The 26,181-nt window shown below is 47.5% G+C and overlaps 2 protein-coding genes across 10 annotated transcripts in view; both read right to left on the reverse strand.

The window, feature by feature from the left end:
• GAL3ST1 (galactose-3-O-sulfotransferase 1) overlaps positions 1-6,010 on the reverse strand; it is a 36,142-nt gene extending 30,132 nt beyond the window's left edge. For 2 of the 8 annotated variants that reach the window (XM_083478693.1, XM_083478698.1), the window contains exons 1-2: positions 5,033-5,084; positions 3,672-3,720 (exon numbers count right to left, since the gene is read on the reverse strand). Coding sequence is in view for 3 of the 8 variants with exons in the window: in XM_083478695.1 (XP_083334821.1) it covers positions 3,672-3,720; positions 5,784-5,989 (255 nt within the window). In the remaining 5 variants the exon portion in view is untranslated. The other 6 variants (XM_083478695.1, XM_083478694.1, XM_083478686.1 and 3 more) reach the window with 6 other exon arrangements.
• A 1,209-nt stretch (positions 6,011-7,219) lies between these two features.
• PES1 (pescadillo ribosomal biogenesis factor 1) lies at positions 7,220-26,037 on the reverse strand. Of its 2 annotated transcripts, none has more exons than XM_083478701.1 (15): positions 25,905-26,037; positions 24,688-24,767; positions 23,295-23,448; positions 22,160-22,269; positions 21,681-21,852; positions 20,115-20,204; positions 17,888-18,004; positions 16,539-16,616; positions 15,968-16,057; positions 15,388-15,518; positions 13,764-13,889; positions 13,329-13,513; positions 12,441-12,571; positions 12,178-12,345; positions 7,220-8,163 (listed from the first exon to the last, which is right to left on the reverse strand). In XM_083478701.1, the coding sequence occupies exons 1-15, from the start codon at positions 25,926-25,928 to the stop codon at positions 8,083-8,085; spliced, it is 1,737 nt and encodes a 578-aa protein (XP_083334827.1). In that variant the 5' UTR covers positions 25,929-26,037; the 3' UTR covers positions 7,220-8,082. The 2 variants fall into 2 exon arrangements, with proteins under 2 accessions (XP_083334827.1, XP_083334826.1); XM_083478700.1 differs by having other exon boundaries at positions 12,441-12,574; positions 25,905-26,036.
• Positions 26,038-26,181: the final 144 nt, after the last annotated feature.

Genomic DNA, 26,181 nt, shown 5'->3' on the forward strand with positions numbered 1-26,181 from the left:
AATGCCAGTGTACTGGAAGGAAGGAAGATCACCAGTGTCGAAGCAATGATTCTTCAACATAAACTTCATTGAACTGGTGATGTTGTTCGGATGCCTGATTATTGTCTTCCAAAGCAACTACTCTATTCCAAATTTAAAAATGGAAAGCGTAATGCTGGTGGTCAACAAAAGAGGTTTAAAGACTCAAGGCAAATTAAAAAAAAAAAAGTAGTCTAAACACTGACAAGTGGGAAACACTGGTCGTGAGCACTCCATTTGGAGAACAGCCTTTACCAAAGGTGTCATGGACTTTGAAGTCGCTCAAATGCAGGATGAAAGAAAAAACAAGCTAAGAGAAAGGCACATTTGGCAAACCCTCACCATGATCAACTCCTGCAGACAAACGAGAACAGCCTACCAGAGATATAGGAAATTAGGGACTGCCACCCTACTTAATGCTTATATTCATGTGAGACGGTCCTACAAACAATTATTAAGGAGAAAGAAATTGGAAGCTGAACGAGCCGCATGGCAAAGCTTGGTTAAGGCATCGCAAGAGAAAGATACTACTTGCTTTTGGCGAACCATATCTGGTCTATTGGACCAGGAGCGCACCAATTCCATCTGTACAGTGGAACCAATGGAGTGGTTGCGTCATTTTCAATCCTTGTTTCACGACCAGGAAGTCCAACATTATAAACTACGCATCCAATTGGAGGACCTACCTCATTGGCCACCAGTAACTGCAAAGGAAGTTGAGAACCTAATCGCACAATTAAAGAACAATAAGGCCCCAGGGAACGTTTATATCCCTGCTGAACTTCTGAAGTCTAACATCGGCTGGTGGGCCCCCCTGTTGGCATCTCTATTTTCCTGGATTGACTCAACGGGTCTACTTCCAGATGGCTGGACAGAGGCAATAGTTATTCCAATCTATAAAAAAGGACCTACGCCAGACCCGGCGAGCTATAGACCAATCAGCCTTCTGCCCATACCCAGCAAACTATATGCCAAACATCTTTATATTAAGCTAACCAGCTGGCTGGAAACTGAAGCTATTTTAGCGGAAGAGCAGGCGGGTTTTAGGCAAGGCAGATCCACCATAGACCATTGCTTCACCCTAGCCCACCTAATTGACAAATATGCCAAAAAATCCCGTGGGGTGCTATACGCAGCCTTTATCGATCTAAAGGCTGCCTTCGATTCAATTCCACGTGCAAGACTCTGGGACAAATTGAGCGCATCAAGTATAGACAAAAGACTATTATTTTTGATCAGCTGTTTATATAAAGACACGGTGTTGTATGTAAGAACTTCGTTAAATGGCCATCTTATAGGACCAGTTCCTGTCAGCAAGGGGGTCAAGCAAGGTTGCATCCTGGCCCCAGTTCTATTCAACTTTTACATCAATGATATGGTTAACTGCTTGTCATCTCCGGACTTCCATGCCCCCAAACTGGCTGACAAATCAATATCCGTGCTTTTGTATGCTGATGATGCGATACTTCTATCTCGAACAAGAATAGGCTTAAATAGGCTCATAGGTGAATTTTCAGCATACTGTAGGAGAGAGCAACTGGTAATAAACTATCAGAAAACCAAAATCATGGTTTTTGGAAGGAAATGCAGACAGTATAGCTGGAGGATGGATAACCAGACAATCGAACAGGTTAAAGCCTTTAAATATCTGGGTATCGTCTTCCAGTCGACCGGGTCCTGGGATGTCCATCAAAAATATGCCAAAGAAAAAGCAGCTCAAAGCATTAAGATGCTGTCGCGCTTCTTTTACACGAAGGGGGGCAGATATATCCCAGCAGCCTTTGAAGTCTTTCAGGCAAAACCTCTGGCGCAGTTACTGTATGGGGCACAAATATGGACGGGGAACCACTGCTCAAGTCTTGAAACTGTTCAGTCTAAATTCCTAAGGCAAATATTCGGTGTCCCCTCCTGTGTCCCAAACGCAGCTTTACGACTCGAGGCCTGCCTCCCATCTGTAGAAACTCAGACCTGGCAAAGAACACTCAACTATTGGCTTCGCCTTAATCTAAATCCACCCGGTCTACTGCCTCTAGTAATGCAAGACCCCCATAAAAGCACGTGGTTCAAAACTGTGCATCAAAAACTCCTTACATGCGGTCTGCATTCGCAATCCCTACTATCAATGGGCCTTAGTAAAGCAAAGAGCCTAATAGGCCAGCGCCTGAAAGACATTGAACGGCAAAACAACCTGACTATTCTAAAGAAAATGTGTCCATGGTATACTTACTTTCCCCCTGCCCACTTTGACTTCCCAGCTTCATATCTGTCTAAATTAACCATCCCAAAATACAGACGCGCCTTTACATTGGCTAGATGGGATGTTCTTCCCTCTGCCGTACTCGAAGGTCGTTACCAAAAGACTCCATTTGAAAAACGACTCTGCCCATGCAGAGATGGCAACACGGAAACAGTGTCCCACGTCCTCCTATCCTGCCCCCTTTATAAAGACCTAAGGAATGAGATTATTACTCCACTCATTCTCTCCAACCCCGGCCGTCCACAAGACATTATACTGTTCTTTCTCTTATCTGATACGGACAGTCAGACAACAGAGAAGGTCGCAAGGTACATCGAGAGAGCTGTGAAATTGAGGGCCACCATCTGAGTGACAGACGTGTTCATCTGACGGACCTCCTTTTGTTTGTTTTTATCCCCTCTTTATGTTTATTTTATTTTATTTTTAATTCTTGTATAGCTGTGGCCTGTTGGCTTTGCTAATAAAGTTCTGATTGATTGATCAACTCCTGCCCAGAAACCTATGTCCCCAGTGTGGAAGGACGTGTGGATCCAGAATTGGCCTCCACAGTCACTTACGGACTCACCGTTAAGACCATGTTTATGGAAGACAATCTTAGTCGGCTACAAGTTATCGCCAAAGAGGATGAGGAAGAAGAAGAAGATTTCTGGGCATGTTGCAAGACACTATCTCGTTCCCAAGCCCTGTTTCACCCCTGGGGATGAGGTGCTAGGCAGCATGGATGCAGCTTGAAACCTTCTGCATTTCATCAAACACTTGACTGGGCCTTATCTCTTCACCTCTCCCCAAGGTTTTATTCCAGTGACAAATCAGTGGATCTTTCCTCCAATTCTTTCCCCCAAGTTTTCTGTAAGTTCTGGCAACATGAAAGCTCTAGTAATAGATAATGATGAAAGATGATGAAAATAGTTCACAATGAAAATGTATGCCATATTTATTTACTCATAATAATAAATAATAATAATTTTTTTAATTTATATCCCGCCCTCCCTAGCCGAAGCCAGGCTCAGGGCGGCTAACAACAATAAAATAATACAGCATTCTAAAAGTCTTGGGACAAAAACTCCTTTCTTAAAACCCCAAAGAGCTACTGCCAGCCAGTGTAGGCAGTACTGGGATCCAGGTGGACCAATGTTCTGCCAATGAAAATGTTTTGCATGAGACACCTTAGCATTTTCTTGGGACGAAACTTACATTTTTGGTGCCAGGAATACAAAATGGTCTGAATAAGGGAGTCCACCTGAACAGGATGATGATATGTTTCATAATTCAACTCCTGATATTTCAATATTTCTGCTGTCTGGGACAACATATTCCAGGGCCAACCAAGCTGTCATCTCTATTTCAGGGAGATAAATTATTGCCTTCACTACAATGGACCAAATGAAGCAATTACCTTGAAAGCAATCACTGAATCACCTGAATCACTCCTGTCCTCCTGAGAGCTACAAAAAATGGAAAGGGATCAATCAGATATGAAGTATTTTGGCTTTCATGACATCGCAGGTGTTGTATCTCAGTTGCATAATTCATTTTATATTCAAAACTGCTTATAATCACAATTTTCCCCTGGTAGAAAGAACAAAAACAGCCCTGTCTATGAAATTTCACACAATCACTAGGTCTTAAAAATTATTCCCTTATAATATTACAGATTGCGGAAATTCACCAGGGTGACCAAGGCTATCCTCTAGCCCGAAACCACAACAGAACTGAGATGGAATGGATCCAAATAATTTAAACCGATGAGGCGTCAGCATGGATTAAGTTAGGGCTAGTTGGAAAGTAAAAACAGTCTGCCATGGGTCAATTTCTGGCGGAGCAACCATGACTCTCCCATTTTAGCACTGGTCACACCAAATTGAGCCTGCCCTTTTTAGCCCCCCCCCCCCGCCCAACACCCCACTACCACTACTAGGCCTCACTCGCTCCTGCGGCTCAAGAAACAAACAAAACAGAAGATAATAAACAGCAGGAGCGCAACCCCAGTCCTCAATATAATTAATGATGATGATGGTGATGAAGAAGAATACCCCAAACTGTGTCAAATCGTAGCTTTGAGACCAGAAAGGGAGGGGGAAAGCTAAATTTCCTCCCCCCTAAAATAATAATAATTACCCCAAACTGTGCCAAATTGTTGCTTTGAGGCTAGAAGGGGGGGGGGGGCGGGGGAGCTAAACAAATAAATCCTCCCCTCAGTAGTAGTAGTAATAACAATAATAAAAATATTAATAACCCCAAACTGTGTCATATTATAGCTTTGAGAACAAAAAGCTGACGGTGGCAGGAAGCTAAATAAATTAATAATAATAATTACTCTGAACAGTGTCTTATTGTAGCTTTGAGACTAGAAAGTCGTGAAAAAGCAAGATGGATGGAGACAGAGAGAGAAAGCAAGCCTCCCCAAAGTTGGTTTGCAAACAGGCCTTGCTCTTTTTCCTCCTCAGAAAGCCAGTCTGATATGCAGAGGGGGAAATCATTATATTAAGATCCACAATGTGGGGGGAGGGAAGTCAAAGGGGATTATATGTTTATATTTTTATTTTGCTTGTATATGTAAAATAGAAAATGGGGAAAAAGAGAGAGAGAGAAAAAGAAAGCCACTCTGAGGCCCTAAGGAGACCATGGCTGCAAAATTTCATTTGGCCTCTGCCGTGCCTTAGAATCAAAGCCAGAGCTTTCACTTTTCTCGGCCTACTCCAATCTGCGGCCTGGTCACAACCACTTCTGCCCTATTTGCACATTTGTATTGCATACCCGCCAACATTTCACAGATGAAAATAGGGGCCTTCTACATAAGGAAGCTTCTTCTGCGTTTGATCTCCTGCACACATTGACGTCATAAACACACCTACATGGGTCACCTTGAGCCAATACTGTGGGATTTACTTCTGAATAGGCAGTGTAGGGCTCAGTTTACAATAAAGGAATCGGCACTCCAAGCGCTTAAAAATGGCTGGCTGCTGAAGACTGGCAATTCAAGAATTTAAAGCGGACTGGTTACGTTTTTCCTTCAGAATTATAGCAAGGGCCTCATATGCCAGCTTCATCATTTCCTTAGTTTGGTACAGGTATTTTATTGGTCAGTACAGTATAAGCAGGATTCTTGTTTTTGCACCTACACACACACAGATCGCTTTTAATTGTTCTCTGAGATGTGGAGAGGAGGAAAAAGGAAAATCATGAAATTCCAGGATCAAGTCGGAAACCACGATGGCTTCTGTAATTCCGGGACTGTCCCTGAAAAATCGGGACACTTTGGAGGGTATGCATTTGCGCCCCCATGTTTTACTCTGGATTGATGAATGCTGAAGCATTGATTAGCATTGCTGTGGAGTAGGATCTCTCATGACTCCACATACATGCACATGCTGTTTATTACATATTCTCCAACATGCCACCATTGAAATCAGGGACATGGTTATGACACAGAAATACTCCCAAAAGCTGCAAAAGCCATAGAGGCACCGCACCTTTCCAACAGCTTGTGGTCAGACTGGACCCTTACCAGAGTACCAAATGTGTACTGAAGGAACTTCTGATATCACAAATGCAATTGTCAAGAGTGTGTCTTGTGTGTAACTTTTCTCCACTTCCCATGGAATGGGAAGCATGGAAGTATCGGGGGCCCCCTTTTTTCAACTGCAGGGGGAGTAGATTGGTGTAGGCTTTCACCTTGCTGCCATCTGGCCACACACACCCTTTGCAAGACATGCCTCACATATTTGACAATGACCTGTTCAACCACCTTGTTTTGCTCCTCCTCTTTGCTCCTCATATCAAAGGTGCCAGGGTCCTGATTCTGCAAAAAAAAGAATCAACGTGGCAGCAACACAAAGCAAGGAACAGGACTGTTTCTACCTTGAGGGCCATAGTTCAAGGATACAGGACCTGCTTTGCCTGAAGGTCCATGGTTTAATTATCGGCACCTCCAGGTAGGGTCTGTCTGAATTCCTGCCAGTCAAGTATTGACACTACAGAGCTAGATGGACCAATGGGATAAACGTGGTCACAGAATCTCAGTGTTTGAAGGGACCCTGTGAGTCATCTAGTCCAACTCCCTGCAATGCAGGAATACGTAGCTGTCCCGTATGGGGATTGAACCTGCAACCTTGGTGTTATCAGTACCATGCTCTAACCAGCTGAGCTATTCAGGGCAGCTTCCTCTGTTCCTATGGTACAAACACAGTAAAGCATCCAGTTTGCATGACTGAAGGTCTCACCTTTAATCCTTGGTGTCTCCCGCTGTGCCTGAAACCCTGGAGACACACTGCTGGTTACTGTCCTACAGAGGACACTGAGCTAGACAGTCCAACCATCCGACTCAGTATAAGGCAGCTTCCTATGTCCCTTTTCTGCAATGCCCTGTCATCTCTAATCCTAACCTACTTCGCAGGGTTGTTGCAAGGATAAAATGGGAAGGAGTAGAACCAGTTTGTTTGCCACCTTAAGATGCTTAGAGGAAAAAGGACGGGATATAAGCATAGTAGATTATTTACTCTGGTAATAAGGCATTTGCAGGGAGGCGGCAAAAAAGCTGGCCTTTGTGGGTGGTGGGCAGGCATGGGGAAGAGGCAGGCAAAAGGCAAGGTGTAAGACACATTTGCTCTGTGGTTCACTGTCCTTACCCTGGCCTCTTTACACAACCCGAGATGTGTGTTGTCAAAGCCCACCCTATTCACAGAACCATAGAATTGGAAGTGACCTTAAGGGTCATCTAGTCCAACCCCCTGCAATACAGGAATCTTGTCTGACACGGGATTTGAACCCACAACCCTGGGATTAAGAGTCTCATGCTCTGCCAACCGGACTGTGATTGCAATTGGTTCTAACTGCTTTTAAGTTTGAATTATTGCAACCCACCCTGGGACTTGCTGGTGAACGGCAGGCAATAAATTCAATGATGTTTGTGAGAAGGAGAAGGAGGAAGAAGACTGCTGAGACTCGTTTCAAAGCTCAGTTTAATAAAAGAGAACGTAAATTATTCTGCGATTTGAAATTGTAATACAAAATGCGGAAGAGGTTCGGGGTCCAGATGCATTCTTTAGCTGTCCAGGCTATGAATGGGTGCTATGGGGCAGCATCAGAATCAAAGAAGACAAAAGCAAGGCTGGGGTGGTGGTGGATACATACCCCATTATCCCTAAAATCCCCAAGCTGTTCCATTTACCAAGACAGGACTGCTCTACCTGAGCCCTTGAATCAACGTGTAAATAGGTTTCTTTACAAAGCACAGCAACAGTTCAGAGGCAATTCTGCCCTCTGGAAAGACCACAAGCTCCCTCCCATATGCTCACCAACTAGAAGAAAGTGACATTTAAAATTAAGGGGTGGATTCTGTGGTGGTCTTGCAGACCTCAGGCCTACTTATTCCCTGTGCCAAAATAGCCAGAGAGACTTTTTCTCACGAAAAGTCACTTACAGGAAGTGTATGTGGGGAGCCTTATTCACAGTCTCTCAGTTACCCCACACATTTACCAGTGCGTTTTTTGTTTCTATCAAAGCCTAGAAAGCCTGTCCTGACTGGCAAATCTGATGCATGACAGCAACAATCATACAACGAGAAAACCCTGATGGGAACTGAGGAGAATTCAGATGTGTTTTTAAATAAAGCGGACCTTCTCCTCCTTGAAGCCCAAGGTACTACTAGGCCCAATCATCCCACAGGAGTCCACCTTGGTGAAAATGGATTCAGGGGAAGAAGCCAGAATTCTGAGGCATCCCACCAACAGCTGAAAGGCCCCAAGTGCCCATCTTGTAGGCCTGTGTGAGAAGGGACAGGCTGGGATGAGAGGCCTCTGTTACTCTCATTGTGCTTTCTTCATTTTCTTCTTCTCCGATTTCACTACCGCGTCGTGAGCTTTTCGTTTCTCTGCTAGTTTGTTAGCCTGAGAGGGGAGGAAAAAACAAAATGCATTAGTTCATGTCTCAAAAATCCAACTTTTTTTTGACACATGTGGTATATACAGCAGGGGCTGCCAACTTTTTTGGGTCAGTGGTCCCATTTGGAATTTTGGGAAGGGGCTGTGGGTGCCAGTCACAAAAAGGCTGATGTGTGTGTGTGGGGGGGGGGGTGTAGTGTAAGATAAAATGGCTGCCACATCTAGAAAGGCAAGAAAAGAGACAGGCAAACCAAATGCCACGAGCACTGCCACCCATTCCTCTATGTGAAGGGAAGTCACCTACATCAGCCACCCCTGCACTGGCTCAGAGAGAAGCTATTTGCAGTTCTCCTCTGTTCAACATGGAAGGGAGGGAGCGTGTCCAATTCTGACACCCAGTGAAATGTGGGCATGTTTAAAGAGGTGCATTCAGCACAGCAGATGCCAAGTCAGTGCAAACAGAAACTGAGCAGGAACCGCAAACAGTCTTTTGTGCCTTGTGGAATTCTGATATCTTTCCCAGCTACTACAGGAGGCACTGATGGGCAGCCTCTGTGTATATCACGAGCAATTTCACTGAGCAAACACCCCTTTGCAGGCCATCATCCTCTGTTAGTATGGGTGCTGGGCACCCGAATGCTTGGATTGGAACTCTCAAGCCAAGAAGACCTCGAGATTCAGGTTAATTTAGAAGACACAAGATTTACCCACTCTGGAAGAATGGCAGATGAAGGTGATTGATTACATGGAATTGGCAGAAATGACTGGCAGAATTCGAGACCAGGGAGAAGAGTCGGTGAAAGAAGACTGGAAGAAATTTAAAGACTATTTACAGAAATATTGTAGAATTAATGAATGCTAGAAGGATGTTGGATAGAAACTAAGTGGTTTCCAGCTGTGATGCTTTAAGAGATAGGAAAAAAGGTTTACAAAAGGGTAAAAGCTTAATGGTAAGGATTTGCTGAACTAACAAACTGAAGTGGAATACAAAAAAGGGTGGTATGAGGAGGTCCGGGGAAATAAGTGTAAGGAAGGTATGTTATGGAAAATCAATGTGTTTTTTAACTGTTTTTATTTTGTATGTTTCTTTTTATTTTTCATTTTTACTGTTATACTTTAAAAACGTTAATAAATATCTTTTTTAAAAAAGAGATTCAGGTTAATTTCTCGCAGAAGTGAAAGAGTAGGGGACATAGAGAGATTTTTGCAGCAACACTGCACTCTGAGTCACAGAGAGTGGCATACAGTTCATTAATTCTATGAACCAATGAATCTGCTCTCCAAAAGCAGCCCCATATTGACCCTATACACTCTTGCTCAAGTCCCCCCTTTCTCCCCCCCCATGACATGTTAGGTCAATGCTTGAATTTTCAGCATCAGACAAAATAAAGCAACCTTGGCCAACCTAGTGCTTTCCAGATGTCTTGGACTACAGATCCCATCAGCCCCAGCCAGCAGTCGTGATGGGAGTTGTAGTCCAAAACATCTGGAAGGCAACAGATTGGTCGAGTCTGGATTAAAGCATGTGTTGTGTTTCTTCTGAAGTTGTCCCACAATCAAACAAAACTCACTGCTACTTAATCAAATGCAAACAACCAAGCTCTGGGCTTCCCAACCTGCTGCACCACCAATGAAAACAAATATATGAATAGATAACAAAACTATCCACGTGATGCTGAAACAAAACTCCATACACACACTACGCAACAGAAGGAAACAGCACTACCCCCTTCTCTCCCCACCCCCCAAAGCTCACAGTGCCTACGATAGCAATGACTCACACCAAATGTAACCGACTATGAAAAAGACTCTATGAACTAAAAACAGGAGACGCTATATGGAGCACTGTTAGCCATGAAAATCTTTCAATAAAACCAATCTAAAGAAAGAAAAGTATGTGGCACATTCCACAAACTTAAGATCAGGAAAGTTTTGTGTAGTGAGCACCAACTTTCCATCACTTCACTGCCTGTGTGGGGAATATTTGGTCCTCCAGTTGCTGTTGGACTACAATTCCCATCATTCCTGGTCATTGGTCACGCTTGCTGGGGCTAACAGGAGTTGTAGTTCAATAACTTCTGGCAGGCCAAAGGTTTTCTACGCCTGCTCTATTGAATGCCAGACATTGCAGAGGGAGAGCTAAGAATGCCTCAGCTAATACCCACAAACGCACAATGGCAGAAGCAGAGGACAATGTGGCCCTGCACACATACAAGCCGCTTCTCTTCCTGCAATGGTAGTGCTGGATGTGTGACTCATAGGGTATTGATGCAGCAGAGTTCAATGTTTATTTTGTAATGTTTAAGGAAGGTGGGGTGTGTGTGAGTTGTGATAAGAAGATCCCAACAAAGAGGCTACTCTGGAATGGTAATCTTGGATTTGCCGATACTAATTATAACTTGAAATGAACAATAAACGCTAGTGACTGCCTCTTTTGTAAGTTTAAAAATTATCTAGAAAAATAAAATAAATCCAGCCTGTCTTCCTCCTGTGCCTTGCAAGAGCTTTATGTGTGGAAACAAGGAGGGTTAGCTTTTTACAGCCTAGAGTTGAGCACTGCTAATGCGGTTGTAGCCAAGACAGTGCCTTTCTGGATGTTGCTTGACTACAACTCCCATCATCCCTGTCTATTGGCCATGGTGGGGCTGATAGGAGTTGCAGTCCAACAACATATGGAGGTCACCATTTTGGCTACTCCTGTGCTTATGTCTGTAGATCAAATTGCTGTTCAAGGCACATGACTCACTTGAAGAAAGGGGGGGAAATCTTGGACTGCATCCAACAAATTGCTGTAATCCTGTTTGTGCTATAGCTCAGTAACAGGGTATCTGCTTTGCACACAAAAAGGTCCCAGGTTCCACCCAAGAAATCTCCAGGTAGGACCGTGGAAGATTCTGTCTGAACCCTTGAAGACATGCTGCCCACAAGTGCTGACAATACTGAGCAACATGGGCCCATGTTCTGACTCAGTATACGGCAGCTTCCTATTTCCCTATTTAAATCAGTCTTTAATTTGTAACATGAGGACCAGAACCTTACTTCATTTTAGGGAAGGGCTGTTGTGCGGTGGTAGAGTATGTTCTTTGCATTCAAAAGATCTCAGGTTCATTCCACCAGCATCTCCAGGTAGGGCTTAGGAGACCCATTTGCTGCTGGTGTAGACAATACTGCAATGTACTCTACGTGGGGCTACCTTTGAAAGTGACTTGGAAACTACAACTAATCCAGAATGTGGCAGCTAGACTGGTGACCGGGTGTGGCCACCGAGACCATATTATACCAGTCCTGAAAGACCTACATTGGCTTCCAGTATGTTTCTGAGGACAAGTCAAAGTGTTGGTGCTGACCTTTACAGCCCTAAACGGCCTTGGCCCAGTATACCTGAAGGAACGTCTCCACCTCCCATCGTTCGGCCCGGACTCTGAGGTCCAGCGCCGAGGGCTTTCTGGCAGTTCCTTTACTGCGAGAAGCAAAGTTACAGGGAACCAGGCAGAGGGGCCTACTCGGTAGTGGTGCCTGCCCTGTGGAGCGCCCTTCCATCAAATGTCAAGGAAATAAGCAACTATCTGAAGGAAATAAACAACTATCTGAAGGCTTCCCTGTTCAGGGAAGTTTTTAATGCTTGATGTTTTATCATATTATTAATAGTCTGTTGTGAGCCACCAAGAGTGGCTTGGGGAACCCAGCCAGATGGGAAGGGTATGAATAATAATAATAATAATAATAATAATAATAATAATAATCAGGAAGGACCAATGGTCTGATTCGGCAGAAGACAGCATCCTATGGTCCTAAGGACTGCACAACATGACTTCCTCCGCCTTCCCTTGCCCTGTGTTACTCCCCTTGCAAAGCTGCTCCAGATTTGAGGGGCACGTGGTGGGGAGAGGAAGTCCCACAGTGCAGGTGGGAAACCTAACAGGACAACTTCGTAGGACACACCCGCAACCTTTTCCTAGGCCCAGCACAGCAAGACAGCTCAAGCCTAGGACAAGAAGGAGCGGCCCATTGTGACAATACCTCTCGGATCTTGCGCCTCTTCCCAAACATGATCTTCTGGTACAGGTACTTCTCCCGCTTCTTCATCATCATGATGGCCAAGCGCTTCTCCTCGCTCTGCTCCTCTTGCGCCAGCCGCTGCTTGTCCTCTCTCAGGACTTTACCTGCCGTCACCTTCACCGGGAGGGCCTGTGGGAGGGGGAGGATGAAATCACAAACTCAAAAGGGCAACCCGGAGGCAGGCAAAACTTTCAGGAAACAATTGTGCCTCTCTCCCCACGTACCTTGCTCTGGGTCCTCTGCTCTTCCATCTTCTTCAGCTTCCCCTCGTCTTCTTTCTCAGAACCCTCATCCTCGTCCTCCGAGCCTTCTGTGGCATCGTCACTCTCTTCCTGTTCTTCCGATCCGCTCTCTTCTCCTACAGGAAGGAACCACCTCGTGTTACTTTCCGTGAGCGCCACACAGGTAAGGCAGGCTTGCGAGAAGAAAGCCCCTCACCATTCACTGAACGGAACACATCAGAATGATTGTGGTGCTCATCTCGCTTTCAGGCCGAGGGAGCCGCCGTTTGTCCACAGACAGCTTTCCAGGTCATATGGCCAGCATCACTAAACCACTTCTGGCACAACGAGACACCGTGATGGAAACCAGAGCATATGGAAACACCGTTTACCTTCCTGCCACAGAAATGCCTATTTATCTACTTGCACTGGTGTGCTTTTGAACTGCTAGTTGGCAGGAGTGGGACAGAGCAACGGGAGCTCACCCCGTTGCAGGGATTTGAACTGCCGACCTACCGATCAGCAAGTCCAAGAGGCTCAGACCGCAGGAACAGTATTCTTCAGCCACCAAATTTATGGGTAAAGAGAAATGCTTTCAAATTCCTCCTGAAAGTTAATAATGATGACAACAGGTGTGTCTCACTAGCGACGGAATTCTGCAACTAGGGAACTACCAATGAAAAGGCCCTGTCAGGGGTCAATGCCAATCAGGCAGCCCCCAGTGGCTTGGGGGATTTTCAATTTTGGGGGATTCTCAGATGTTGTGGAACTGTCCCCCCCCCCCAATAACACTGACTAAGCAACTGGGGATTATGGGAGTTGCAGTCTAATATTGGCAGGGGACCCAAGTCTGGAGAACCATGGGCCCCGGTTCACGGAGCATCGCGTTACCTGGCTCGTCACCTCTCTGCAAGGCTAGCAGTTTCAGCTTCTCTGGTGGGATGTAGTCCCCTTCCTTCTCAGTCACGAACGGTGAGAGGTGAGGAGGCAGCAGGACGCCGAGGAAGTAATCTGCCACCGGAAGGCACAGCTTGGCATTGACTGAATCGAAGACCCACTGCGGCTGGATGTAATACCTGGGGAGAAACACAAGCCCAGTCTCTCGAGAACCAGAATGGACAAGTGATCCAGAACCAGGTGGATTGGGGGGGGGGGGATCTGAGACCCTTTATCTCGCTGTGAACCTCCAAGCCTTTATCCCAGAGGTAGCCAACCTGAGGCTTTCCAGATGTTGTCAGACTACAGTTCCCATCATCCCTGGCTGGAAGACATGCTGCCTGGGGCTGATGGGAGTTGTAGTCCCGACCAAGAGACTGCTGCACTCACCTGCCTATCACTTGCTTTTCCAGACTAGGCCGGTCGACGATTTGATGGGTGATGGTTGGGTCCGTCACATCATAGGTAGCGCCAATGCAAACAGACTTGTCCCAGGACACTTGGCCCCCAAAGCACCTGCCAGAAAGGGGACGATGACACACACCCTCTTGAACCAATCAAACAGGAAGACCAAACCCTACAGCACAAACCCAACCATGCCTGCTCAGAAATGAGTCCTACTGAATTGATTGCCAGTCTGTTTCTGCACACAATTCAACTGAGGTCCAGGTCTGAGGGCCTTCTGGTGGTTCCCTCACTGTGAGACGTGAAGCTACAGGGAAGCAGGCAGAGGGCCTTCTCAGTAGTGGTGCCCTCCCGTCAGATGTCAAGGAGATAAACAACGATTTGACTTTTAGAAGACATCTGAAGGCAGCCCTGTTCAGGGAAGATTTTAATGGCTGATGCTATTTTGTGTTTATAATACTTTGTTGGGAGCAGTTCAGAGATGCTCTGGCAACCCAATCAGATGGGCAGCACATAAATAATAAAATTAATGTTCTTCTTCTTCTTCTTATTATTATTATTAAAAGAAAAGGTAAAGGTAAAGGACCCCTGACAGTTAAGTCTAGTTGCAGATGACTCTTGGGTTGTGGCGCTCATCTCGCTTTACAGGCCGAGGGAGCCAGCGTTTGTCTGCAGACAGTTTTTCCGGATCATGTGGCCAGCATAACTAAGTTGTTTCTGGCGTAACGGAACACCAAAACCAGAGCAGCGCACGGAAACGCCGTTTACCTTCCCGCCGGAGTGGTACTTATTTATCTACATGCACTTTTTGACGTGCTTTCGAATTGCCACGTTGGCAGGAGCTGGGACTGAGCAACGGGAGCTCACCCCATTGCAGGGATTCGAACCGCCGACCTTCTGATCGGCAAGCCCAAGAGGCTCAGTGGTTTAGACCACAGCACCACCCGTGTCCCGCGTCTTATTATTATTACTTCTTTAAAGCCCTAAATGCCTAAGGCCCCAAATATCAGAAAGGCAGCCTCCTTCCCTACAGGCTTTCTTGGATGTTAAGATTAGCACAGCAGGCCCTCTTGGCAGTTCACCCACTCTCAGAAGCTGGGGTGATGTTGGCATGGGAAAGGGCATTTTCTGTGGCAGTCCCCCAGTTACGGAACTCCCTCCTGACAAAGGTACAGCTGGCACCTTGAATGTACCGGCTTAGCTGCATGTATAAAATCTATCTCTTTACCCTGGCCTTTGACACTGGAGGTGTGTGCTTTCAGGACTCACTTTATTCCTGGGATCACGATTTGTTTTAAACTCCTTTTAAAGGTCGCATTTTAAATTGCTGCAACCTGCCCTGGGACTTTTGGCTGAAGGGCAGGCAATAAAACAAATGAATTATTGGAATAACTCAATGGGGCTTACCTCCAGGTAAGTGGGGCTAGGGCTGCAGTCTTAGCCCTTAAGCCTGGAATGAGGCCAGGGTTCGGGGTCCTTGCATGTAGACTCCCCTCCTCTCCCCACCCCAATAGGGCCATCAAAATCCAGCCAAACTACCAAGGCCTGGGATGCACCTGGCAAAATCCCCAGAGCCAAAAGCCCAAGGCAGAGCGACCGCGCTACATACCGGATGATGAAAGCCAGAGGCTCCCTGGGCACCTCCCTGTTGAGGAAGAAGCGAAGGCCTTCAAAGAGCCTCTTCTGCTTCTCCAGGGCCTCCTGCTCCTTTTTCCGGGCCTCCTCTTGCTCTGCACTCTCCTGGTGTAGGGGGGAGAAAGGCACAGTGAGATCCCTTCTAGGCCAAGCTTCCCAAACTCAGTGCCCTCCATACGTTTTTGGAGTATGACTTCCATCAGCCTTGGAAGTTAGAGCACAAAGCATCCGGGGGCATCAGGTTAGGAAGATCTTGGGTGACTTCTTCGTTAACCTGAGGTGAGTTCAGGGGAGCTCTCCCATCTCAGGTACCCACCACCAAGGCTAAGGAAAGCTACAGTCCAAGAGAAGCCCCTCCAACTTCTGGCCTTGCCTTCCCAGCCCCTCTGAAATGGGCTGGAGCGGCGACTTATGCTGCGTGGCTTCATTGTTCCCACAAAGGGCCAGTGCCCCATTTCCAGCAGGCCACAGTTACACGTGGTGGTGGTTTTTTTGGTGGGAGGGGTGGATCTGTGGAGGCCCTCCCCTACTCTAGAGCTCCGGGCAGAACTTACTTCCTCCACGGGGAACTCATCCACGACTGCCTCGTCCTCCGGGTCGGGTGCCACCACTCGGGCCAGGCTGGCGCTGAGAGCCGACAGTTTCTGAGGGGAAAAAGATGTCCAGCAATTAGCAGATACTTAATTGTGTCACCGGGTGCAGATGAAACAGAAGCAGAGGTGGTTTGCCGTTTCCTTGGAACGATCATTTGGGGCAGGAAATAAAGCAGAGCTGGAGAGTGGCCAACAGGGAACTACCAATGAAAAGGCCCTGTCAGGGGTCAATGCCAATCAGGCAGCCCCCAGTGGCAGCAGCAACCAACAAGGCCTCACCTGCCGATTGTAGGGTCCAATCTACAGCACTGATCTTCAAGCTCGGGGTTCTCAGTTGTTGTGGAACTGCAACTACCACCCCCAACCCCCTCAACACTGACTAAGCTAGGTCAGGTCAGGTGCCACCACCTGGGCCAGGCTGGTGCTGAAAGCCGACAGTTTCTGAGGGGATAAAGATGTCCAGCCATTAACAGACTGTTGTTCCCCATCCAAGGCCCAGACGGCTGATTCTTGGGGACTCCTGCCCACTCACCTCCAGGTAACTCTCAGAGTCCAAGGCATACACCTCCCCATCCTCTGGCGTCAGCTCTGACAGGGACTGGCCTTCGATCTGAAAGACACACAGAAGCAGGGATGACCTCCTTCCACAGAATCAGTTTAACAAGAGAACATTCCTGCTGGCTGGCAGCCCCAGCCTTCAGGGCTTTTCTGCCTTTAACCCTCCTTGACCCCGCCCAGCCATGGTGGTGATTGGAGGAGAGCCGTCTCTCTCACCCACACCCAGATTTTGGTCTGCTGAGATGTGGGACGGGGCCTTTTCATGAGTGGCGCCCAGCATGACCCTCAAAATTGCCTGATCTTTCTCTCTCCCCATCCCTTCTGTGCTTTTGTGACCAGTTCATTTTTCAAGTTTTTTGTCATTCCTTTTAAAGTGACAGGTCTGCTGCTTTAAAATCAAGCTGGTCCAACGTGATGACGGCCGAATCAAAATTTGATGCCCCCGCACTGCCTTCCCAAAGCCAAGTAAGCAAGATGCTGGACTTGGGGAAGGAGGCATGGGGGCTCTGACAGGGTCCTAGAGCCCTCACCTCCTTCCCAAAGCCTAGGTAGCACTTTCCAAGCTTTGGGAGGAGGTGTGAGAGCTCTAGGACCCTGCCTGAGCCTTGCATCTCCTTCCCAAAGCTCAGAGCCTCACTCAGCCAGCTCTGGGAAGGCAGCATCAAATTTTGGCCTCACTCTCCTCCCCCCCCACTTGACAAGGCAGTGAATGGCCCACAGGTTCCATGTCAAAGTATTCTTGCGGCCTCCTTGATATAAATACAGTGGTGCCTCGCAAGACGAAAAGAATCCATTCTGTGATTCTCTTCGTCTAGCGGTTTTTTCATCTTGCGAAGCAAGCCCATTGAAGGATTAGCGGATTAGCGCTATTAGCAGCTTATCTGCTGATCGGGTCAGCTGATAAGCAGCTTAGCGGCTTAGAAAAGGGGGGGGGGAGGGAAAAAAACCAGCAGGAACTCGCAAGACATTGTCGTCTTGCGAAGCAAGCCCATAGGAAATTCGTTTTGCGAAGCACCTCCAAAACGGAAAACTCTTTCGTCTAGCGAGTTTTCCGTCTTGCGAGGCATTCGTCTTGCGGGGCACCACTGTATTTTGGTTAATGAAGGAATAAAAACCTTACCGCACTAAGCCGGCAATTGGGTATGAAGCTTCTGGGTCACCTTGGCCAAGTCACTGCCTCTCTCAGCCTAATCTACCTCACAGGGTTCTTGCAAGGATAAATTGGGAGAGGGAGAGCCACGTACACCAGCTTGAGTCTCAAGTCCCTGGGATTTCCCCTGCCCTCCAGTTGTTTTTCTCAATTCTACACAGTGAATTCCTCACCTTTGGAGGGTAGTGCAAGTTGATGGACTGGTAGAGGCGGAAATTAATGAAGCCCACGAGAGTGGTGTAGAACTCCGTGAAGGTGGCCATGACTCTGTAGTCCACGTCTGTCGGGTGCTGGGAGGAAAGAGGGGTGCCGATTAAGCCACTGTAACACACACACACAAACACCCCTTTCAAAACACCCAGTTCTACTTCCATGTAGAAGTTTTCTCTACAGACATATCTCATGTTCCGTTTAATTCATGTTACGTTCTTTCAGGTTACATCCCATGGCGACCCGGAAGTACCGGAAAAGGGTTACTTCCGGGTTTCGCCGCTCGCACATATACCAAAGCGCGAAACGATGTCACATGCATGCGCCAAAGTGCTGCGGGTTGCGCTCTTTTCATGTTGTGAAGGGGCCTCTGGAATGGATCCTGTTCGCAACCAAAGGTACCACTGTAGTAACATCTTCACTTTCATAGCTCTATGCAGAACGTACTCCTGAAGGCAGTGACAGCCAATGACTTGGATGGCTTTACAAGAGGAGTAAAGCTATCCATGGCTATTAGACATGGTGATGATGCTCTGCCCCCACAGCTGAAGGCAGCAATGCTTCTGAACACCAGTTGCTGCAAACTACAGGAGGGAAGAGGCCTCTTGAGCTTGGCTGCTGCTTTTGGACTTCCCTTTAGGGCATCACTGTGGGTGGAGAAGTCATCATCTCCCTTCCTCTTCTCTAAGTCTAAGCTGCTTGGCTTTCTCAGCCCGACTGCAACCATCCCCCTTCCGCCTGAAGCAGAATAATCTTTATTTGCATCAGCCACTAGCCACAGCAATAAAATAAAATGTACTGAAGTTAGAGGTAAAAACTTAACTATAGAAAATACATTTTGGGGGTTTACATCAATAATCAAATAACAGATCTTATTGTAATTGCCCCCGTTAAAAACCTTGCAGTTTTTGCTGTCACTTGATCATCTTCATCTGCTAAAAGAAAGGACACTAGGAATGGTTGAGCGACCCGGCATGGACAATAATAGAGGGGTAATAACCTCACTCCTCAAACCTTTATACAAGCCAGAAACATATAAGCCACTGACCCAATACTGTCATCTCAGCAGGGACGTGTTTTTCCAGTGGAATTTTCTGAAATTGACCCTCAAGTACAACCAAAGGGAGTTTATTCAATCTTGCGAAAGCAAAAGCATGCCTGTATTTTGGAATTGTTAAATTTTACAAGCAGGGTTCCAAAGTGTCAAAACGACTTGGTGGGAAACAATCACAGCATGGACAAAATTTCCTGATTGTGGCCAGATTATTCTGCTGCTCGATATCATATAGGCACTGTCTAATTAAATTATTTGCTTTATCCCCCTTCTGCCTGCTTGCCAACAGCAGCACCTGTTATCCAAACAACCCCCTTTAACAAGGCATGGTTGTATATGTTGTTATTATATCTGCAAGGTGCATTAAGGCATGGCCTGATGGGAAAAGCAACAGATTTAAGTTATGCAAGCCAACGGACAGGGCCAAATGTGTCCAAATAACTGGCTGCCCACCAGCTGAGCAGTGTTCCGGGGGGGGGGGTTAATTGTTAATTAAGGTCACTTCTGCAGTGCCCTTTTTCTAAAGTTAATGATTCTTCGACCCAAGGGAAGCTCAGCTGGAATAACCAAGGACAAGAAGTCAACGTGCACCACGGGCAAAAGGACTCAAGGCCCAGGTCACGGTCTCCTAGTTCCCTTTGGGCGGCCAATGGGGACGAGGAGGTGGGCCAAGGCACAGCCAGGGCACCATTGATTGGAGGGTTCTGGTGGCCTCACATCGAAAAGAAGATTGCAGAAAAGGGCAAGCAAAATGATCCGCCACAGGAATCTATGTTATCTATGTTAAGAAAGATATAGTATGGAACTTAAAAACGGGGGGAAATAGCCACCAAAATGGAAAGATTTATCATAGCAAGCTGCCCTATTCTGAGTATGATCCTTGGTCCATCTAGCTTAATACTGCCTATACTGACTGACAGCAGCTCTCTTGGCTTTCAGGAAGGGGGCATTTCCAGCCGTACTTGGAGATACTTTTGGGGAATGAACCAGGGATCTTCTGCATGCGAAGCAGGTGCTCTGCTGGTGAGCTATGGCCCTTCCATCCCATGATACTGAAGGAGTTAGTGCCTTTGTTTTGCAGGGAATGACAATGAGATTAACAAAACTATCCCAGGAAATCTTGCCCAGGTACTCACATTGTGGGAAAAGGCGTAGGGTGTTATCCAGGTGACAAGCTGCCCCATCACCTCCGCCTGGTAGTAGATGCCTTTGATGGACAGGAACACCTGGCAAGGGGAGGAGAGAGGGTGGTTTCAGCTGGAGAATCAACACAGAACACAACGGAGAAGTCCAGTGCAGGTGAAAAAAGGCCGGCCACTTCTCTGATATTGCCTTCCTCAACTTGGCGGCCTCCAGATGTTCTGGACTATGACCCCCATCAGGCCATCAGGGTTCAGCCCTGCCCAGACCTCAAACCTGCAGTCTCTGCAGGAGGAGGGGCAGCACTGCCTGTGACCCTGGGAAGCAACAAGAGCCAGATATCTCTGTTCCAGGGGCTGGAGGTCCTGGTTTCCTGGCTGTCTCTCAGACTGCTCCCCAACACTCCATCTCCAGCTAGCTGCACCTGGGTTTACTTGGGAGGAGGAGGAAGCACACAGAAACTCCTGCCAGAATCAGCACTTGAGCAAGAAAGAAGTGGAGCCTACAATTCCTTTATAAAGCCCCCCAGGCTGAGTTACTGCAACAATGGTTACTTTTCCAAACTCTAGATTTCCTGGCCCAGAGAAATCAGTGCTTCCTCTCTCCCCCTTGCCCCACCAGAGAAAGAATCGACATTAAAAGGGAATTATCAAGCTCTGCCAGCATGGCTGTGCTCCCAAGCAGCCTCAGCATCACACAGTCACGCTTGCTGGTTCTGATGGGAGCTGTAGTCTAAAACTTTTGGTGGGCACCAGGTTGGCCAAGGCAGTGATGGAGCGCTTAAGCCAGCCAGATGTTGCAGGCAGTAATTCTCATCAGCACCAGCAAGCGCAGCCCAAGGGGGCGAAAACTGTTAGTTTCTGTTTGCCACTGTGCAGTGCTTGGAGTCACAGGACTCTGTTTACATTCCTGGGATTCCAGACTGTTGGAAGTCTCACGGAAGACAGGAGATGGATGTGATGTTACTGGTTTCCTGTTCCTTTGTTTGTTCAGTTGAGTTTGGATTTGGATTTGATATCCCGCTTTATCACTCCCCGAAGGAGTCTCAAAGCGGCTAACGTTCTCCTTTCCCTTCCTCCCCCACAACAAACACTCTGTGAGGTGAGTGGGGCCGAGAGACTTCAGAGAAGTGTGACTGGCCCAAGGTCACCCAGCAGCTGCATGTGGAGGAGCGGGGAATCGAACCCGGTTCACCAGATTATGAGTCTACCGCTCTTAACCACTACACCACACTGGCTCTCTGCTTTCACAGAGAGAGGATGTGTTTTCTGTCTGCATAGTTAGTAATAAAGCATAGTGATGTAGCCATAAATCTCATCACTTCTGCGTGTTGCTTTGATTCTCTGCGTAATAGGGAATGTGCCTGGAGCCTTATCAAAGGCTCAGGTCGTTAATCACGTCGGAGGCGATTCCGGAGGAGCTCGGCTGATCACAGGTTCCAACAAATACATCTGGAGGGCACCAGGATGCTGAAGACCCAGCTTGATGTGTGTTGATCTACCTGAAATAAAGCCAACCCCTTCCTGGATCTGTAACTCCCCATAGCCTCTCACCCAGCTCACCTTGCGTAGAGAGCGTGAGCAGATGACGTAGTTGAGGAACTCCACGGTGAGTCGGCGGCACAGCTGGATTGTCTGAACGTGGCACTTGCCGGTACGCGGGAAGGTGGCGAAGAGGAAGCACATGGAAAGAGCGTCGTCAAGGTCCCGCAGGGCATCGATGAAGGTCGGGTACCTGCAAGGGGGAGGTGAAGAACAAGACCATGTAACTCACACAGCCTTAATCATCCCAGAGTGCTTTATAAACAACCGGACTATAGTCAGCTTGCCCTGTCCCCATGGGATCGGATCCCCCTTCTGCTGGGGACAAAATTGAGGATGCTGGATCAGAAGGGGAATTGCATGTAGGGCCAGTCCCAGCAGCACATCCATAGGATGAGCTCTTGGCCAGAAGGAACTGCACTGCCACCCCCTGACCCTCCTGTGCCCAGTTATTTGGAACCCCATTGCAGTTCCTCTGCAATGTTCTCCCTGTCTCTTACCTCTCCTTGACAATGTGGTCCAACCTATATCCGGGTTTGTTGTCCTTCAGCCGCTCCACAGTGTTCCATTGGCTCTTCCCGTACGCTTTGCGCAATTTGCGGACAAACACCTTGTGGGGAAGAAAGGTTTCAGAGACAGGCACCCTTGCCAGCTCCCAGCCGCCCAGTTTAGAATTCCCTAACCTAGTCTGCTGCCCACCAACATTATATTATCATCCTCATTGCTACAGATTTAATAATCACCTTCTTTACCACCGTCTCAAGGCAAGATAATTAAAAACACGAGAACAACAAAAACATTTAAAACAAGACTAAAACCCTGACAAGGTTAGGTAAAGACTCCTTTACGCAGCTGGGAAAGCCTGGTCAAAACAAAATGTCTTCAATTGTTTCCAGAAAATGCAGTGAGCGCCAGTTGTACTTCAAGTTCCCTCTCTCGCTTCTGCAGCACCCAATCTCTTTGTAGGTAACACATGTTGACTTTAGCTTCCCTGCCAGAAACACTAACGGCTGATAAACTTTACACTGGACAAAACCAAGTTTGATTTCATTGGAGGGAACTGATATTCTATCACTTAATGCATCTCATTAGCAACCGGGCTCAGGATCATGTCATTAAAGGCAACGATGTGGGATGTTTCAGTGCTTTGTTTTTTCCATGGAAAATATTCAGTTGTAGAAGTTCATTTGAAACAAGGAATGAATCCCAATTTCAAATACAGTATCAGGCACATTTGGCAGTTTCAAAATTTTCAAACTTTGTTTACTTGCTACAAGCAAAATAAATAGGCAGAATTAAATCACTCAGGATATTTCCTGATACTTAAGTCCCGTAAGGAAGTTACTCTTTCAGAAACAGTAGTTTTAGTTTGCCTTGATGCCTTTTTCTTCTGCTGTCAGTGATGTGGGTTAGCCAGGAAATTCTGAAACAGAAATTTTTCCTTTGCAGTTCAAAATTTTCTATAAAACCCAAATTGCTGAGCAGGGGGGACAAAATGGACTGCAGCTCTTGAAAGGAAATGGTAACTCCCTTCCTCTAATCCGTCTCCAAAGTCAGCTCTCTAAAACTGTTGCAGGTGGTGATATTAAATTTAATACTTGTGATTGGCTGCAGGATCCCCCGGGATCACAATACCTTATATTCCCGGAACTTGTTGACAATGGGCTCATGTAGGAGAAATTTTATGTCTTTCAGGAGGTAGAAAGTCCTGGCAGCAGTAGATCCTTTGTTCACCTTCTTCTTATGTTTGGGTTCATGAGGGTAAATCCCTTTTAGGATGCAGAGTCGCCTGGAAAGGGCAGGGGGTGGGGAAGAGAACAGATGTCTTGTCGGTTTCCCGTTGGCCAAGTTAAGGCAACATAACGCACAATGCTATTCACTGTGAAGCTATCACAGGTCGGAACTGTTAGCAGTCACCTAAATAATGCAGACGGAGACCAGAGAGAAGTGAAAGTGATAATACTTGATTGGGTAAACTGAACAAAAACTGCGTATAACTTGAGGAGACATAGACAGAGAGGTTTTGTCTCATTTACAAGCCTTGTTCATAGCAGAAAGATATTCAGCAACTAAAGAGAAAGAGTAAAACTTCCTCTGAAACTACACAGCCAGTTAGAACGTGAGCTCTCCTGGCAAGGATCATGCCAATCTGCTGGGCAACACCACAACCTTCTAACTAACTGTAAACAGAATTAACCCTTAGGTTATTAACTGAATAGTTCTGCCCTTGTGCTTCCGACAGGATACTGCTGTCACCACCACTACAACCCAAAGCCAAGAAGTCAGTGCGACAACCAACACACTGGCCCTAACTGACATAGGTAAAGGTAAAGGTACCCCTGCCCGTACGGGCCAGTCGTGTCCGACTCTAGGGTTGCGTGCTCAACTCGCTCTAGAGGCGCCATCCGAAGACACTTCCGGGTCACGTGGCCAGCGTGACGAAGCTGCAGCTGGCGAGCCAGCACCAGCGCAGCACATGGAAACACCGTTTACCTTCCCGCTATAAAGTGGTACCTATTTAACTACTTGCACTTAAGAGTACTTTCGAACTGCCAGGTGGGCAGGTGCTGGGACCGAACGACGTGTGCTCACCCCGCCGCGGGGATCCGAACCGCCGACCATACGATCGGCAAGTCCTAGGCACTGAGGTTTTACCCACAGCACCACCCGCGTCCCTGACATAAGACCTTAAGAACTGATATAAGACCTTAAGAAAGGCCTGCTGGATCAGGCCAATGGCCCATCCAGTCCAGCCTCCTGTTCTCTCTGCGGCCACCCAGATGCCCCCAAATGAAGCCCAGTAGCAGAACTCGAGCACCAGAGCACTCTCTCCTCAGACTGTGGAAGAGCAGAGTCATTGTGGTGAGTAGCCACGAGAGAGATGCAAACAGAGATCCAGTGGCATGTGTGTACAGAGAGACAAACTACACTCCTGCCAGGCAGCACTGCAATACTCAAGACACTCCTGCCACACACACATGTATCAAGGGGCCACAGTAAGCTGGTAAGCGATGATTCCTTTCCTTACCTGAAGTCTGCAAGGCTCAGTTGCAACTTCTTCCGGGCTTTGTTCCTGGTAATATAGTTGGTGGCAGAACCCCTCTCGTACTTTGGGACGAAAAGAGAGACAACGCTTAATACCCCCAAGTGTGTTTTATAAGCTGGTCTCCGACTGTAATAAATTATCTATCTATCTAATGCTTAATATATGTCCTTCCACGAGTTAAACCCAAACAAAGAACTGAGTGGCTCGCAGTGAGAAATTAAGCGTATTAATTTAAAAGCAAGTGATCCTACAGTGCTGCCTTCATGCCTAGATAGTAAACAGCTAAGACAGGAACAAAGGAAGCTACCTTAAGCAGAGTCAGACTGCTGGTTCATCTAGCTCAGCATTTTTGACACTGAAGGGCAGCAGTTCTCCAGGGTTTCAGGCAAGGAGTCCATCCCAATCCTGAAATGCCAAGGATTGACATATGCCTTCTGCATATGAAGCAGATGCTCTATCAATGAGTTATGGAAGCTGCCTTATGCCATCTAGTTCACTATTTGTCTGCACCAGCCTTTCTCAACCTTGGGTCCCCAGATGTTATTGAACTACAACTCCCATCATCCCCAGTGAGAAGGGCCAGCAGCCAGGGATGATGGGAGTTGTAGTGTCAAATAACATACGGGGACCCAAGGATGAGAAAGGCTGGTCTACACTGACTGGCAGCTGCTCTTTAGGCCGGGTTTCAGGCAGGGGACATTCGCTGCCACACCTGGGAATGCTGGGGAATAAGCCTCAGACCTTCTACATGCAGATGCCCCATGGTACTTCCAACTAGAGTGGCCAACAGAGGAGGGTGACACGAGTTGGAAGTCCAGCATCTTGAGAGCATCCCTTCCGCTACTCCTGCCCCAGGACACGGGAACGTAAGAAGCTAACACATCTCGAGCCTGGCTACTGGCCCACCTAGCCCAGTAGCGTCTACACGAACTGGCAGCAGCTCCTCAGGGTTTCTCCCAATTCTATCCGGAGAGACCATCAGGCTCTGAACCCGAACATGGGACCTTCTGCATGCTACGGCCCTGCTTCACCAGAAGGATAGTAAAAAAAAAAACCCGCAAGCCGCCGTGTATTAGGTAGCTAGTTCCGGAAGTAACGTGTTTCCACTTTCAGACGTTACTTCGCTACACGGGAAAGCGGCATCCCCTCATGAGAGCAACGCGGTGAGCAGGCTGGGCCTGCCTTAAGCCACGCGGTACCTTCTTTTTCTCCACGCCGCCCATCGCTGTCGCCGCTCCTGCCGCCCCGCCGACACTCACGTGGCGACTCTCGCAGGCCGGCCGAAGGGGCTCCGCCCACTAAATGCGTCATCGCTCCTCCTTCTCAGGGTGTCCACGCAGCTGCCTGACCGGGAGCCAACGTCCTGGAGTTAAGCCCACCCGGCGGCGTGTCACCGGCCAAGCGAAGCGGATCATGAAGTCGCTTCGTTTCAGTCGCCATGCCGGGAAGCTCTCCGAGTAGCAAAGGTTTCGAGCA

This window comes from Podarcis liolepis (assembly GCF_965112155.1).
Source record: "Podarcis liolepis genome assembly, chromosome: 15".
NCBI classification, from domain to species: Eukaryota; Metazoa; Chordata; class Lepidosauria; order Squamata; family Lacertidae; genus Podarcis; species Podarcis liolepis.

Excerpts from the sequence above, each read along its gene's own strand:
- PES1 (XM_083478700.1), bottom strand. The coding sequence starts at position 25,928 with ATGGGCGGCGTGGAGAAAAAGAAG. Across the intron at positions 22,270-23,294 it reads ACAAGTTCCGGGAATATAAG|GTGTTTGTCCGCAAATTGCG; the intron begins GTATTGTGATCC and ends CTTCCCCACAAG. Across the intron at positions 13,514-13,763 it reads GAAAAGCAAGTGATAGGCAG|GTATTACATCCAGCCGCAGT; the intron begins GTGAGTGCAGCA and ends GTTTCTCCCCAG.